The 13,736-nt window shown below is 42.5% G+C and overlaps 1 protein-coding gene across 3 annotated transcripts in view; it reads left to right on the forward strand.

Annotated features, from left to right (window-relative positions):
* Nucleotides 1-329: 329 nt before the first annotated feature.
* Nucleotides 330-13,736, forward strand: part of TJP2 (tight junction protein 2) — a 389,609-nt gene continuing 376,202 nt past the window's right edge. For all 3 annotated transcript variants that reach the window (XM_078862279.1, XM_078862275.1, XM_078862278.1), the window contains exons 1-2: nt 330-536; nt 4,834-4,984. In XM_078862279.1, coding sequence (XP_078718405.1) covers nt 424-536; nt 4,834-4,984 — 264 coding nt within the window. In that variant the 5' untranslated portion in view covers nt 330-423. The remainder of the gene's footprint in view (nt 537-4,833; nt 4,985-13,736) is intronic.

The following is a 13,736-nucleotide window of genomic DNA, read 5'->3' on the forward strand; positions in this document are numbered from 1 at the left end:
CTGCCGCTATAGCAGCGGCCGCAGCCGCAGCAGCAGCAGCAAAGGCCCCCCGCCACTGAAGCTGCAGCAGCCGCTCTTGTCTTCTGCCACGGCGCTCGGTGCGACAAGAAGCGGCGGTGTGTGGGGGAGGAGGAGGAGGAGGTGGACGGGGGTGGGTGGGTGGGAGAGACCCTCGATCCAGATGCAGCAGCCGGAGTCTGCAGCACGCAGACCGAGCAGTTGACTTTTTGGGGGGGGGGGGGTTCGTCCTCTTCTTCTCCTCTTCCTCCTTCCTTCTTCTTCATTTGCGTCCGGACAAGCGAATGGGCATGTGGCTGTTGGCGCACGAGACACCGCTGCCGTGAGTCTCTAAGCCGGCCTCGCTTTTGGGGCTGAGCTTGGCTGCTGCTGCTGCTGCTTTTAACCAGGGTCTACGACTGAAGCATGAAATACAAGAAATTCTTACCTGTCATTCAGCTGGCCCTGGGGGTGACCCCGGCCAACCGGGAGTCGATGCTCCCAAACCATGGGCATCCAAACACGTGGATAACTCTGATGTGAGTATGTCTCTCGTCCGTGCGCGCTGTGCATCACGCACGGGCTCTTCCGAATGATGCGGTCGGAGCGAGGATGGATGCGGGATGAAATCGCGTGTCATTGTCCCCCGCTGTTACGTGTTGTTGTTGGTGTTGGTGGCAGTGGGCTATGGGGAACCATGCGAGATGTCACGGGGACATTAACTGTAAAATGTTGCTGACTGGGTGAGTGACGAGATTTTCTTTTTGCAAGCAAAGGTTCGCGTGCCGTATTAGAGGTAATTTGCCAGATGTTCTTAAATAAAGTATGCACCGCATGCTGTAAATGTAATAAGTACGTTCTGCATTGTTGCACGTGGCATTCATTGAATCTCCTGCTGCCATGTGCGCACACACTGTGTTTATGTTGAGACATTTAATGGACACTTCATTGAAGGCACTTTTGACTTTTATTTTATTGCAAAGTAGGCAAACTGAAGCGTGGACGTGTCGTGTAAACCCTGATTTTATATATTTTTTAATGTAACGGAGTAGCATTAATGTGTATTGTTATTTTAAACATTACAATTATCCGTTTCTATAATTGTCTTAAAGCGTTCAACCTTTTCGAGTGCTGCGAGTGAATAGCAGTTCTTGAAGGGGCGAGTGAAATAAAATAAAAAGGCCCTTTCCTTTTAAAAGGCGGCGAGAGACAAAACACAATTCTATCAGTGAATGCGGTCTGCACCAACTAAGTAGAAACATGACACTCGCCACGCTCCCCGTGGACAGTTCAAAGCAAATTGATCTCCATTGATTTCTTTTGCGAGAGTAAAACATGATCTGTGTACGGTGCGGTGAAGGAAAAACATTATGGATCTATGCAGATCGCGTTGCTGCTGTTAAGTTGCGGTCTGTATTTTGACAACTGCGTGTGTGATGGACGAAAAAAAGGCACGCTCGCTGATGGCGTGTTGAGATCCGATATGCACTCATCGATTCGAGCTATTTAGATATTGCTCTTGAGATCGGTGGACGGACTTTGTGTGTTTCGAGCTTCGAAACCGAGTTTGCACTACTATAGTCATTAGAAGCACACGTGCGCTGGCGATTGTTGACATGCTGTAATTTGTACTTTAAGTAATAATTTGGGGGGGTCAACATTCGCCTCATCATTGACTTCTCAATAATCAAAGTCTTCTTGATGGAGGAGTTCTCATTATACCGTTGCTTTGTCTCTGCTCTACTGCGTACAGTTCTGTGATGGACAGACCGTTTAAGTGTTCCATCCTTCGTTAGGAGTCGCCTTAATTCACTCGATGACATGCTTTGCGAAAAGAGGCATTACAGAGCCCGAACGCATCTTTGAAAGGGTCAACCATTGTGTGTGTGTGTGCACATATACAAATGTGTGTCGTGTGTTTCGTGCATACCTGTCAACCCCGAATCAATTCAGGCCTTATTGGCCACCCCGTGCCCCTTATGAATCCCAACGTTCATCCTATACAAAATCCCATCACAAGGGAGAAACACAAACAAATTGACCCCCCCAAAAATAACGTTTGCTCATATTGAAACGGCTGTACGCCGTAAGGACCTGCAAACTCAATTTCCCTGTACAAGAACACGGGGCAAACCGTATGGGCTGAGACGGCTATGTGTGTGTGTGTCCTGTGCTCAGTGCTGTTGTTAATCTTGAAACATGTTTGGAGTAGAACGCGCACCTACCTATCGGTCGCCCTGTCACTGCACGGACAGATGACTGCTTCCAGCAGCAACGGGCCTCACGTGCTCACCCAGCTGCCCGCGTTCATTAGCTCAGCCCCCCCCCCGCCCCCTGTTACATATATCGCAGGGAACTAAGAAGGGGCGACAACAAAAGTAAAAACTGGTCTCTTCAGGGTGTGGGCTAGCATCTTCGTATCTCAATGGTTGGATTCTGTCATCGCCCCCCCCCCCCCCCACCTCGGTAAATGTGTTATAAATCAATCCCATACAATTTGATTCACTCATTAGCATGCCCCTTGCATAAGTTAGTGAACATTGGCAACATTCTGTGTGTGCTTATAATTAAAAAATATACAATGCATGTACACAGAAATGACTTTGCCACGTAAGCAATTTGTAAAGTTGAACATTTTCACTACAGTAATTAATTTAACCATTTACAAAGACTTTATCTCCTATTTAGCCTAACACTGATCCTATTAAGCCTCATTCTTATCTATCCAAGCCAGATTTGAAATAAGCAAGTGAAATAACGGAGGGAAAGCTTGACCAACCACTGCGTTTGCACGCATATGTTAGCAGGCAATAAAGCAACCACATTTTGAGACCACTCGAGCTATCTCTTGATTGGAAATTCAAATTATAGACTCCGTCACAAGTCTATGCAATAATGTGTTGCCTGGCCACGTTTTACTTGCACACATTTTGAAAATTTTGCATTGTCCCTATTCATGCTTTCATGTTTAAGCTTGTGCAGAGATGCATGCTGGTTTGTGTGTGGTTCAATGTGATGGGTTTTTCTCTCTCTCTCTCTCTTATCAATTTCGCTGACACGCATGTGTGTTTGCTTACACTGTAATTATTCACAGACACACACTGTATGAGGCATCGACGTGTCTGCCCAGCGTGTGTCTTGGGTCTTGTGCTTATTTTTTGCTCAACGGCAAGAAGCACGTTACTTGCTTTGGGCAAATACGGTGGTGGTGGTGCTGGTAGTGTCCCATGTACTTCCCCAATGTACTCGTAAAGAGTCATTATGTTAAATGGCTTTAGCCTAGTTTATCAAAATGATGCTGGAATAGAGTGTGACAAGCGTGACATTTCACCGTTACGAGGGTTTTGACTCAATGTGCCAGAGTGCATCTGCCTCGACATAGCTCTCCTCTTTACACGGCACCTCGAGGTTGCCGAGGCTCTTGGCCTCTGCAGTATTCGTAGGCACAGGAACCAAAACGCCCTTCCCATGTGCTTGCTGCTCACTTTTCAATCTGATTAGCACCATCCACGGCCACCACAGTGGCTTGTAAGGTTAAGTGCTTACAGCTCAATATACTACTCTACAATTTATCTAAAAGCATGGCTTGCAACATCTAGTCCACATGCTTGGTGGATGGTATCGTCCGTAGTCTTTTCACCATGAATGATAAACGTTGAGGACAATTCACAAAGCCTATGGGAGGCGTGGGGGGGGTCCAGCAATATTATAATGGCGGTTATAAAGTGCACCCATGGAATTGCTTTTTCTCGAGCCACGTGCATTTTATGAGCTTCTCCGGGGGAGTGTTTTGGCCTACTCTTCTTACGTTGGACAGCATCTTGGAAGAAGGGAGGGGGACCTACACTGTAACCCCAACACACACGCACCCTGCCCATCCACTAACTGTACCCGTTTATACTGCTGTAGGTGGTGGGATTTAAAGATATTGTTTCAACTTTCCTGTCCGAGAGATCGAACTGGCGACTTCTTGATTGCATGTACAATTGTGCCAGCCATTTGCACCACGGCAGGATCCCCAGCAATATACTAATTGTGAAACCACATGTAGAATCGATCAAGCGCAGGCCAAGCACCTAACCATCAAAGGACTTGCCGAGCCTCGGTTGTGTTGTGACACACGCATGTTGTGTTGTGCTTTGCGCGTGTGTGTCTGCCTGGCTGCACGACAAACCCGGCGACTCGAGTTCGATTCCCGCTCACGGCCAACAACATTCACGATCATCTGAGCCGTGGCTATCCCTCCTTAGGTCGACTCGGCCTCAAACGAGTACCCGGTGCGGTGTCTAAAAACATCAACACCAGGGAGAGACAAGGCGTGACGTTGGGTACCACCAAACACCTCGTGTGCCGTGCGAGCCTTCGTAGGTGCTCGCTTGACAGCCCTTGCCCGATGAAGTAATTTTAAGGCAGAGGTCGCAAACGGATTTTGATTCCTTACCCGTTCCCGTACCCGGCCGCACCAGGGTCGCAAACGGGTACCCGTACCCTACCCGATACCCGGCCGGGTACGGGTAGGGTACGGGTATCGGGTACTTGATTGCGACCTCTGGGATGAAGCCATGTTGCAGGCGCGGGTGGATTGATTCTAGGAACTTGAATTGTGAGAAGAGACAAGAGGTTGGGAAATGAGTGACAAACGGTGACTCACCAGTGACTCACGGCCTACCCGTACCCGTACCCGGCCGCACCAGGGTCACAAACGGGTACCCGTACCCGGCCGGGTACGGGTAGCCGAGTATCGGGTAGGGTACGGGTATCGGGTACCCGGTTGCGACCTCTGTTTTAATGCCATATTGGGGGGGGAGGTACCCCCTTTTGTCTTTTGTCTCGCAGGGAGGAGGGAGCTCTGCCTGCCGGAAGCCACTGCCGAGGACGCCGCGGACGCCACTCAAGCCACGAAGACGACGAGGAGGAAGCTCTGTACGCCACGCTGCTCAGCAGGCGCAGCAGGAGCCTGGACTGCGCCAGCTACCCCAGGCTGATGGTAAGACACGAGGCCAAGAGAGCAATCAGATGTGCGTCGATGCAAAAAACATTTTTTTTTTAAGGATGTTATCTGACCCAACGTTCGTCTCGGTGTTCAAATATCAGCCAGGCCGAGTCCAGGCTTTATCAACGTAATTGATTGGGGGGGGGGGGGGATTTCTTTTTGACAAGTGTGGCCATGCTGCATGGATGAAACAATTCCGTTGATTTTTTTGTTTAATTTTAGAATTTTTTAACATACGTGGTGGTGTACATTTTTCAACAATTATCAATTCGAAATGGGTAATGGATGGACTCCAAAATATGCAAATGAAACTGTTATCTGTGATTGTGTTCTTGTAAGATGTGAGTGTAAAAAACATGTTGTTGTTTTTTTAAGGCATCTTTGGCAGCAACCTTCTTCACCATATCTCCATTTTTTCTTGCCTCTCTTTCATTCGCTATTGACCGGTGTTTCACCATTTCCAATAGATGCAACGGCTGCCTTCTGGGCCTCATAGAATGGGGTTCATTGTTCCACAGACATCCATCACGTGCTCGTAGAAATTGAATGGCGACGTGACTTACCCTTGCACGCCACACTTTTCCATCTATATGTTGCACACTGTTTCCCCACGAGGTGCACTAAATTCAGCGAGGTTAGCTCGTGCATCTATCCATTGCTGCGGCTATATCACTTCCACCACCAACTGTCTTGGTTTTTCACAAGGTTGGAAAATGTCAAATGCTACCTTTGAAAGATCCGTATATAGTTTTTTTTTTACACTTGGGACAACAATGTACCTAATTTGGAGTTCATCTTCTTGGTTCTTTCGGTAAAGTCACGTAGAAGGGAAGTAATATAATGTTTTATTTTTATTATTTTATTACTTCCCTTCTACGTGACTTTACCGAAAGAACCAAGAAGATGAATCCCTGCAGTCACGAAAGCTTTAAATCGAAATTTAATTTGGAGTTGTACAAAAGGGTTTTATTTCGTGTGTGGTGTAGATGATGTGGTTTATAAGATACACAAAATTACTCGTGATATATCACACTTGCTTGTCATCCTCATCAGCCGTGCTCAATCCACTGCTGGATGAAGGCCTCCCCAAGCCACTGCCTTCTCACAAACTTGCAATGCAACAACAATATAGCCAGCAGCTCCACATGATCTGCTGGAATCCCTCCATCTTCTTAAGTCGACGTTCTTTCCGATGTGTTTCTTTCCTTGGCTGTCACTTCCTCGTTGTTCTTGATCACCAGAACATCATTCCTCATCGCAACGTATCCTACCTGAGCCCAATTTGACCGAAGCAGGTTTGATTGCCATTAGCATGCTTAAATTTCGATTTAAGGCTTTCGTGACTGCAGGGATTCATATTCTTGGTTCTTTCGGTAAAGTCACGTAAAAGGGAAATAATAAAATAATAAAAATAAAACAAAATTCTCACGACGTTTCGATTGCAACACAAGCAATCATCATCAGGTGTGAAAACCACAGCAAGGAATTTTTTGAAAAAAGTGGCGGTTTTTTTCTTCACGTCAGCACCACGGACAGCGACTGGCGGTTGTTCAGACGGACGAGACCATCTATGATTGATTGTGTTCACGTTTACGGTGACTTTCAGACCGCATTCCATTCTCCTTCTCTCCCCCCTCCTTCGTTCCGAGCATAGATGGACTCATCCGTCTGAACAACCGCCAGTCGCTGTCCGTGGTGCTGACTTTAAGAAAAAACCGCCACTATTTTTCAAAAATTTCCTTGCTGTGGTTTTCACACCTGATGATGATTGCTTGTGTTGCAATCGAAACGTCGTGATAATTTTATTTTTAGCATGCTTATGTTCTCTATTCCTTGTCTTCCTCTTTCTGCCTCTCAATATAAGTCCATGCCTCTTGGCACGTTTTTCAGTTTTTCTTCTCGATGTGCCATGAATAACTTTGTTTCTGAACCATGTCACAGCAGTAGGTACGCACTGATTGCTAACTGTCTTCAGGCTCAATGGTATGTCAATTATCATGATCATGTTCAGTTTTGTCAAAAGCACTCCAACCTGCTGTGATGTGTCTTTTTATTGCACTCGATATTGGTATACAAACTACTTCAGTACAACGGGATTTTCTATTCAATGTATTCAAGAATGGTAAAGGCAGATGTACTTTGTGAGCTCTTGCTCCTTCATAGTTGTTGACAATGAGGAATGTGCATTCAGTCCTGTGTATATTCATATTTTTGGTCAACATTCCTAACTTTTTACATTGATTACATTTTTAAGTACTATTAATGGACACTGCTATGCAATCCAACTCTGAGGTCTGACATATTTGTGAACAAATGGATAATGAAGTAGCTTTTACGACTCATCATGCGCATTGAAGGCTATAATCGCATGAGATCAAGGAAAGGTTTTGATTGTGAAGCAGGTGGAGGTGTTATTATGCTGGAGAGGAAAAGAGCCATTTGAGCTAAAGACGTTTTCTGGTGAGTATAGCTCTAGCAAGCACATTTTCTGCAATTGTTGCAGTATTACCGGACGTACGAGGCATCGTCGCATAGACATATTTCCAAGGTGGTGAGATGTTAACTAATATATACAAGGACTGTTTTCTTGGAATCTCTCTCACTTGATACAGCTATCGTGCTGTGACGGTTCCACCTGAAGACGGAAGCTTGTGTTGCCTCCGAAACGTCGTGATTTTTATTTTATTTTACTTTTATTAATTTAAATTTTTTACCTACGTGACTTTACCGAAAAAACCTAAGAATATGAATCCTTGCCGTCACAAAAGCTTCAAATCTAGAGTTAACTACCTCGCCTGGTATACAGATGTCGTGGGTTCGATCTCGACCCTGATGCCTGTATTTTTGGAATTTACATATTTCTCTCCCACTGGGTTGTGTCGGATTTTTCTCCAGGCCCTCTGGTTTTTGCCTGGTAGGATAGGGATGGTTTAGTTATATTTGTATGTATTTGGGTGATTTGTTTACCTTTACTGCACTTTGCACTTCTATCATGTTTCAGTATTGTCGTTGTAACGTTCTTGCCCACCCCTCCTGAACACCTATGAAAGAAGAGCTTTATATAGCTCATGGGATTCCTCCAGTATAAATCAATATTTTAAGTCTCATTTTCCCACCACATTTGGGTTCAACTTGCGTTTAGAGTATTTGGCTGCTTTAAATTTCTGCACGATAAGTCAATTAGTTGAGCTATCATTTGTGGTGGCCAGGTCGCTTCTGAAAAAGAGTTATGGAGCTCAGTGGACATTACCTAGTAAAATAAAAAAAAGTTTCGTTTTAGTTTAGAATTTTAATGAGGATAACCTCAATGTGATGTGTATTTCACTCCTGTTCGTAATTTTTTTTGCTTGAACAAATTACCGTGACTTCATTAAATTATTTGAGCATTGTCCTCTGCCATCACGAAGCGTGGAACACACAGTGTTTTTGATGTCCTTTTGAGGAAGCGATGTCCCACGCGGGGATGTTATCTGTAACGCACTCATTATGGCAGTCTAGAATCTGTCCTGACCGTTCCCTTAATCTCACGTTGTTTACGAAGTGTTTTATTAAATACATTAAATACTGGGCAAAAGAACCTTGCAAAACTGCAAGAAAACAGAGGAGGCTTTAATAGTTAAAGGTCTCCATCCACTGCAGTCACTCCATCATCGTAAATAAATACACCGTTAGCAACCAGAAGCGAATCTGCGTGTTTATTTTTTTCACTTAGAAAATATACAGTACTGGCACCGATGATGACCAGATTTTATGTTTTCTGACCTGGACATTATTGATGTAACTTTGTAAAGTTTCCAGTGTTCATTATAATGTGTGAATCTCCTATTCATTTCCCATACAATATTACAAACGTAATCACGCTTTTGAATCTCTAGGATTACATTTCACAAATCTAACTAATAAATGCATGTGTCCGTTAGTTTAACACGGAGGCTTTCTCGACCAATATTATCCATAGAGGTTTTTGGTTTATATCGCTTAATTATAAATGTGTCATAATTGTTTTTTTACCCTTCTATCTGGCAACAAAACTGACACCTTTTTACAAGGAGTCATGTTTGCATAGACCGCAATACCTGCAGTCATAATACAAACAAAAGAACATAACTCTGATAATGTGCACTGTCCTTGAAGTTGATTGGTCCACACCCGAGACAGCTTTCCTTAGAGCCTAGTCTCACATGGGTTGGACCAGATGACGCCAAAAGGCGCACCAATCAACTTCAAGGACAGTACACATTATCAGAGTTATGTTCTTTTGTTTGTATTATGACTGCAGGTATTGCGGTCTATGCAAACATGACTCCTTGTAAAAAGGTGTCAGTTTTGTTGCCAGATAGAAGGGTAAAAAACCAATAATCATATTTTTACTGGCAAATGAGGTTCCCATTGTATAAATGTGTCGTTAAACCCGCCACACGTGATGACAGTATATTTATCCCTCTATTTACGACCAAAACAGGAGGCTGTCACCACAACTCTGGTTGTCATCTGATGAAGCTAGTTGAAATTGCGGGCCAAACGTCGTACTCGAATTATAAATGTTGTGGGTTTACTTTCCAACACACCGGTGTGCTGTACTAGTAACTAATTGGCATGTTTTGTTCACGTGACAAACCTTTCCAATTTACTGTGTTGGATGGTGGCGGGTTTAACGACACATTTATATTTACGCGATCTAACCACAAAATCTCTATTATGGCATTTATACGTTATTCACATGCAATTTCTGAACATACATTATTCAAAATACATATCTACACAATACTTTAAAAAATCACTCCCAATATTTTAGAATTTCATTTTCAAGGCATTTATCAGTGTATTAATTTCTTCATATTTCATTAAAGTTTACATGTGTGAACATGTACTCACTAGTTTAATACGTCGGCTGTCGCAACCAATATCATCCATAATACCGGTTTTTTGGGTAAGATTACGTAAATGTATAAATGTGTCGTTAAACCTGCCACCACCCGACACAGCCAACTAGTAAGGTTTGAACATGCCAAATCGTTACTAGTACAGCACACTGGTGTGTTGGAGAGCAAAGCCACAACCTTTACAATGTGAGTACGACGTTTCGCCAGTAATTACAACCAGCTTCATCAGGCGACAGCCAGATTTGCGGAGAAATCCTCCTGTTTCGTTCCTTTAATAGAGGCGTAGATGTGATGACATCACTCGTGAGCCCTTCTTGAGCGAAGTGGGGAGATTCATGAATGCATTTTAATGACAATGGGTATCCATCGCTGGTTGGGTTAGGTATATGGTAATAAACGTGCATTATGCATGCGAATTATGTAAGCCTATTGTTCTTGTACCTCCTGTCGATTGTGTGAACTAAAATAGTAGTACCCAGATGTTTGGAAAAACAAAACATGCTGACGTGACAAATCTTACTAATTGGCTGTGTCGGGTGGTGGCGGGTTTAATGACACATTTATATATTTACGCGATCTAACCCCAAAAAACGTGTATTATGGATGTACTCACTAGAATGTTTTTCACAGTGCACTTAATTCAATAATGATGCACATATGTATCATTGCTTACACTACAGTACGTTTTGATTTCATTCTAAGAAGAGGGACCATTTCCCAAAACGTTACCTATGTTTTAGATTTGAAGCTTTCGTGACTGCAAGGAATCATATTCTTAGGTTTTTTCGGTAAAGTCACGTAGGTAAAACATCAAAATTAATGAAAATAAAATAAAACAAAAATCCGAAACGTCGTGATTTTTGTTTTATTTTATTTTCATTAATTTTGATGTTTTACCTACGTGACTTTACCGAAAAAACCTAAGAATATGTTATCTATGTTTTTTTATATTTTCACGGCCAATGTCTTTTTGATGAATGTGAGTTGTTTTTTATCCCTTGTAAATGAGTTTCGCAGCACAGTATAAAGTTGTGACATATTCTTGTCGTGTGTAAAAGACGGATTAAAAAATCAAATCAACTGCGTTTCAATGTAAACAATTATTGTATAATTTACTTTTAATGCTTTTGCAAACACAAACTCAGATATCCACAGCTCATGAATCTAGGAAACATATCTACACCTCATTTGCTATTTCTGCTTACATTTCTGCAATGGAAGACTGAGAATTAGAAATAGGAAAAGACGCATATTGTAGTCATAACATACGATATCTCATGCATGCAACAAAGCTTTAAATCTGAAAGATGAATTGCTGCAATTTTCTCAAGAACACAACCAGTTTTTCCATATTTCCATTCAAACCATCACTAGTCTTGTGAGAAAGTGTTTGCATACGAATCGTGGAATATACATTTTTTACAATGTAAATGCAGGAGGTTTGTGCAGAACACACAAATCTAATGCGTATGATTGTTTAAGCCGTTTAGTCTGGTTCTGTATTGCAATTAAGATAAATGCATTAAGGTGCTCTGTATTTAACCCACAGGCCCGTTTGAATCTTACAGTGTCCTCAATTGTGTGCTCCTCCGATTTGTTTGAGTTGATATCTTCTGACAACGCCATGGCCTGTCAGCTCTGAATGACCATGGATGTGATTAGATTTAAATGTAAAGGAAAACAAGTGACTGTCCACGCTTATTATTTTGTTCAGGAAAAATATATATTTCCTGTGTAGCACAAAAAACATATCACACGCCACTACAATTACACTAGATAACATGTATCTGTTCAGATACTGCATTGCATTGCTGCATGCTACAGAGTGCATGCAAGCATACACGAAGGCAACACACACGCGCACAAAAACGAAGAGTCTTTGATTTTGATACGTGCGAATAGCCCGCTGCATTGAGACCTTGAAATAAACCGTGTGCAGTGCCCTTGATAATAACTTTTTTTCCCGCTCAAAACAATTGTACGGGTCAGGAGTCATTGCATTCTTGGCCAGTGCACACAGCAAGCCCGCCTCTACCGTGAACCCATCGTCAATTCGCATTTTGTCACTTGCCGGGTCATTCGGAATTCTGAGCCCGGTGAAGTTGGAGAAAAATGCTCTCTCTTTGGCGGCTTCTCGAAGCACAAACTTTTTTTCCCCCCCCCTTGTCAAATTATTATTTGTCTCGGACGCCAAAAAATAAATCGTGAACTGTGTGTATTTTATTTGTTTTCTAAACAACTCTTAAGTGATTGAGATATTGAATATGCGGGTGCAATTAATTATTGTACTTTAGCCATGGGTGGGAGTTTGGGAGGGGAGGGGCACGGGGGGACAGCCCCACCCCCCCACCCCAGACTGGACACCTTTATCAATTTATTTTCTGTAGTTTACAAATAAGATAAAAATAATAATAATGTATAATATGCACCCGGGATTCCTAATGTGTGGGACATGGCAAACCCCGACCCCGCCTAATATAGAAGCCAAACTCCGCCTGTGACTTTTAGCAAATTCCATCCTTTAAATGTGTATTTCTAGCGCGATATGCAAAAATATGACTTCAAGTAAACTAAACTTAAAATTTATGTCTACGCCGTTTTGTTTTGGCGTCAGCGGACGTTTTGAACCGTTGTGTTTGGGGCCGTCCATAAATGACGTCATGCACCGAGGGGGGGAGGAGGGTCAGACATTTGTGACGATGTGTGACGAGGGAGGGAGGGTTTGAGAAATGTGACGTCACATCAAAATGCGCAACTTTAAATAAATATTAATTAAATAGAATTGTTATAACACTAATTTTGTGTTAATTTTCAATATTAACCATTTGATTATTTAAATTTACTAAGGTCACCTTTTATTTATTCCATGAACGCATTTTGCTTCTCCATGGGAGAATGGAGAAGCATACATTTTGTAAATGTTTTGAATGATTGTTATTAAACATTTTGATTCTAATGAGTCTACCAGGGTTTTTGATTCTGTGGAATGAACATGTGATTGTTATAATTGTACTCTCCATTTTGCTTCGTTCTACGACAAAGTTTCAAGTATTTTTTTATAGTTATAATTACTTTTAATTTTTAGAATTATAAGAGAATTTCAACATGATATTCTCAACATCTGCAGTTTTAGTTAGACATGAAATATTTTCAACTGAATTTTATGCTAAATTCAGCTTTCCAACGCCTTCTTTTTAATAAATGTTTTTTCCTACAACATCAGAGTGCAGCGCCACATTAAATACGCACTACAATGGCAATAGTTTAAAGTGATTTGAAGCATGTTTTATTTTCAAAATGGAAATATATTTTGGGGGGTGGGGGCAGAGCTTTGTGACGTCATTTGAGGCGGGTCTGACTTTTTGTGACGACGGTGGGAGGAGGGGGGGTCAGAAATCGGCCAAAATCGCGTGACATCATTTATGGACGGCCCCCTTTTTTAAAATCTGCGTGATAATGTGTGTGACACGTCGTGATGGCAACGATTTAGTATAAATTAAATACCGCACGCACAGAGGGCGAGAGATTTTTGCACAGTGACGAGTGGAGAACGTTGGCTTGCGAAATAAATCACGGTGGGGTCATTTTGATGACGAATCGACTTTGCTGAAACCAGTGCGTGCGGCTGTACAATTTTCAGTTGGAAATGTTTAATTAGCTGCAGTCTATGGGATGACATGCTTAAGATACGGAAATAACGTTCATTAAATGAAGGGCGTTATTAAAGACAAGAACAGCTGTCCTAATAATTATCGTCCTACAACTAAAATAATGAACAAAATGGTTCCGTAACTGCTCCGCTCAAAATCACTCGAATCCAAAATACCGAGCTCTTTGAACGATGCTACGTACAAATAATTCAA

Source organism: Lampetra fluviatilis, chromosome 13 (assembly GCF_964198595.1).
Source record: "Lampetra fluviatilis chromosome 13, kcLamFluv1.1, whole genome shotgun sequence".
Classification (NCBI taxonomy): domain Eukaryota; kingdom Metazoa; phylum Chordata; class Hyperoartia; order Petromyzontiformes; family Petromyzontidae; genus Lampetra; species Lampetra fluviatilis.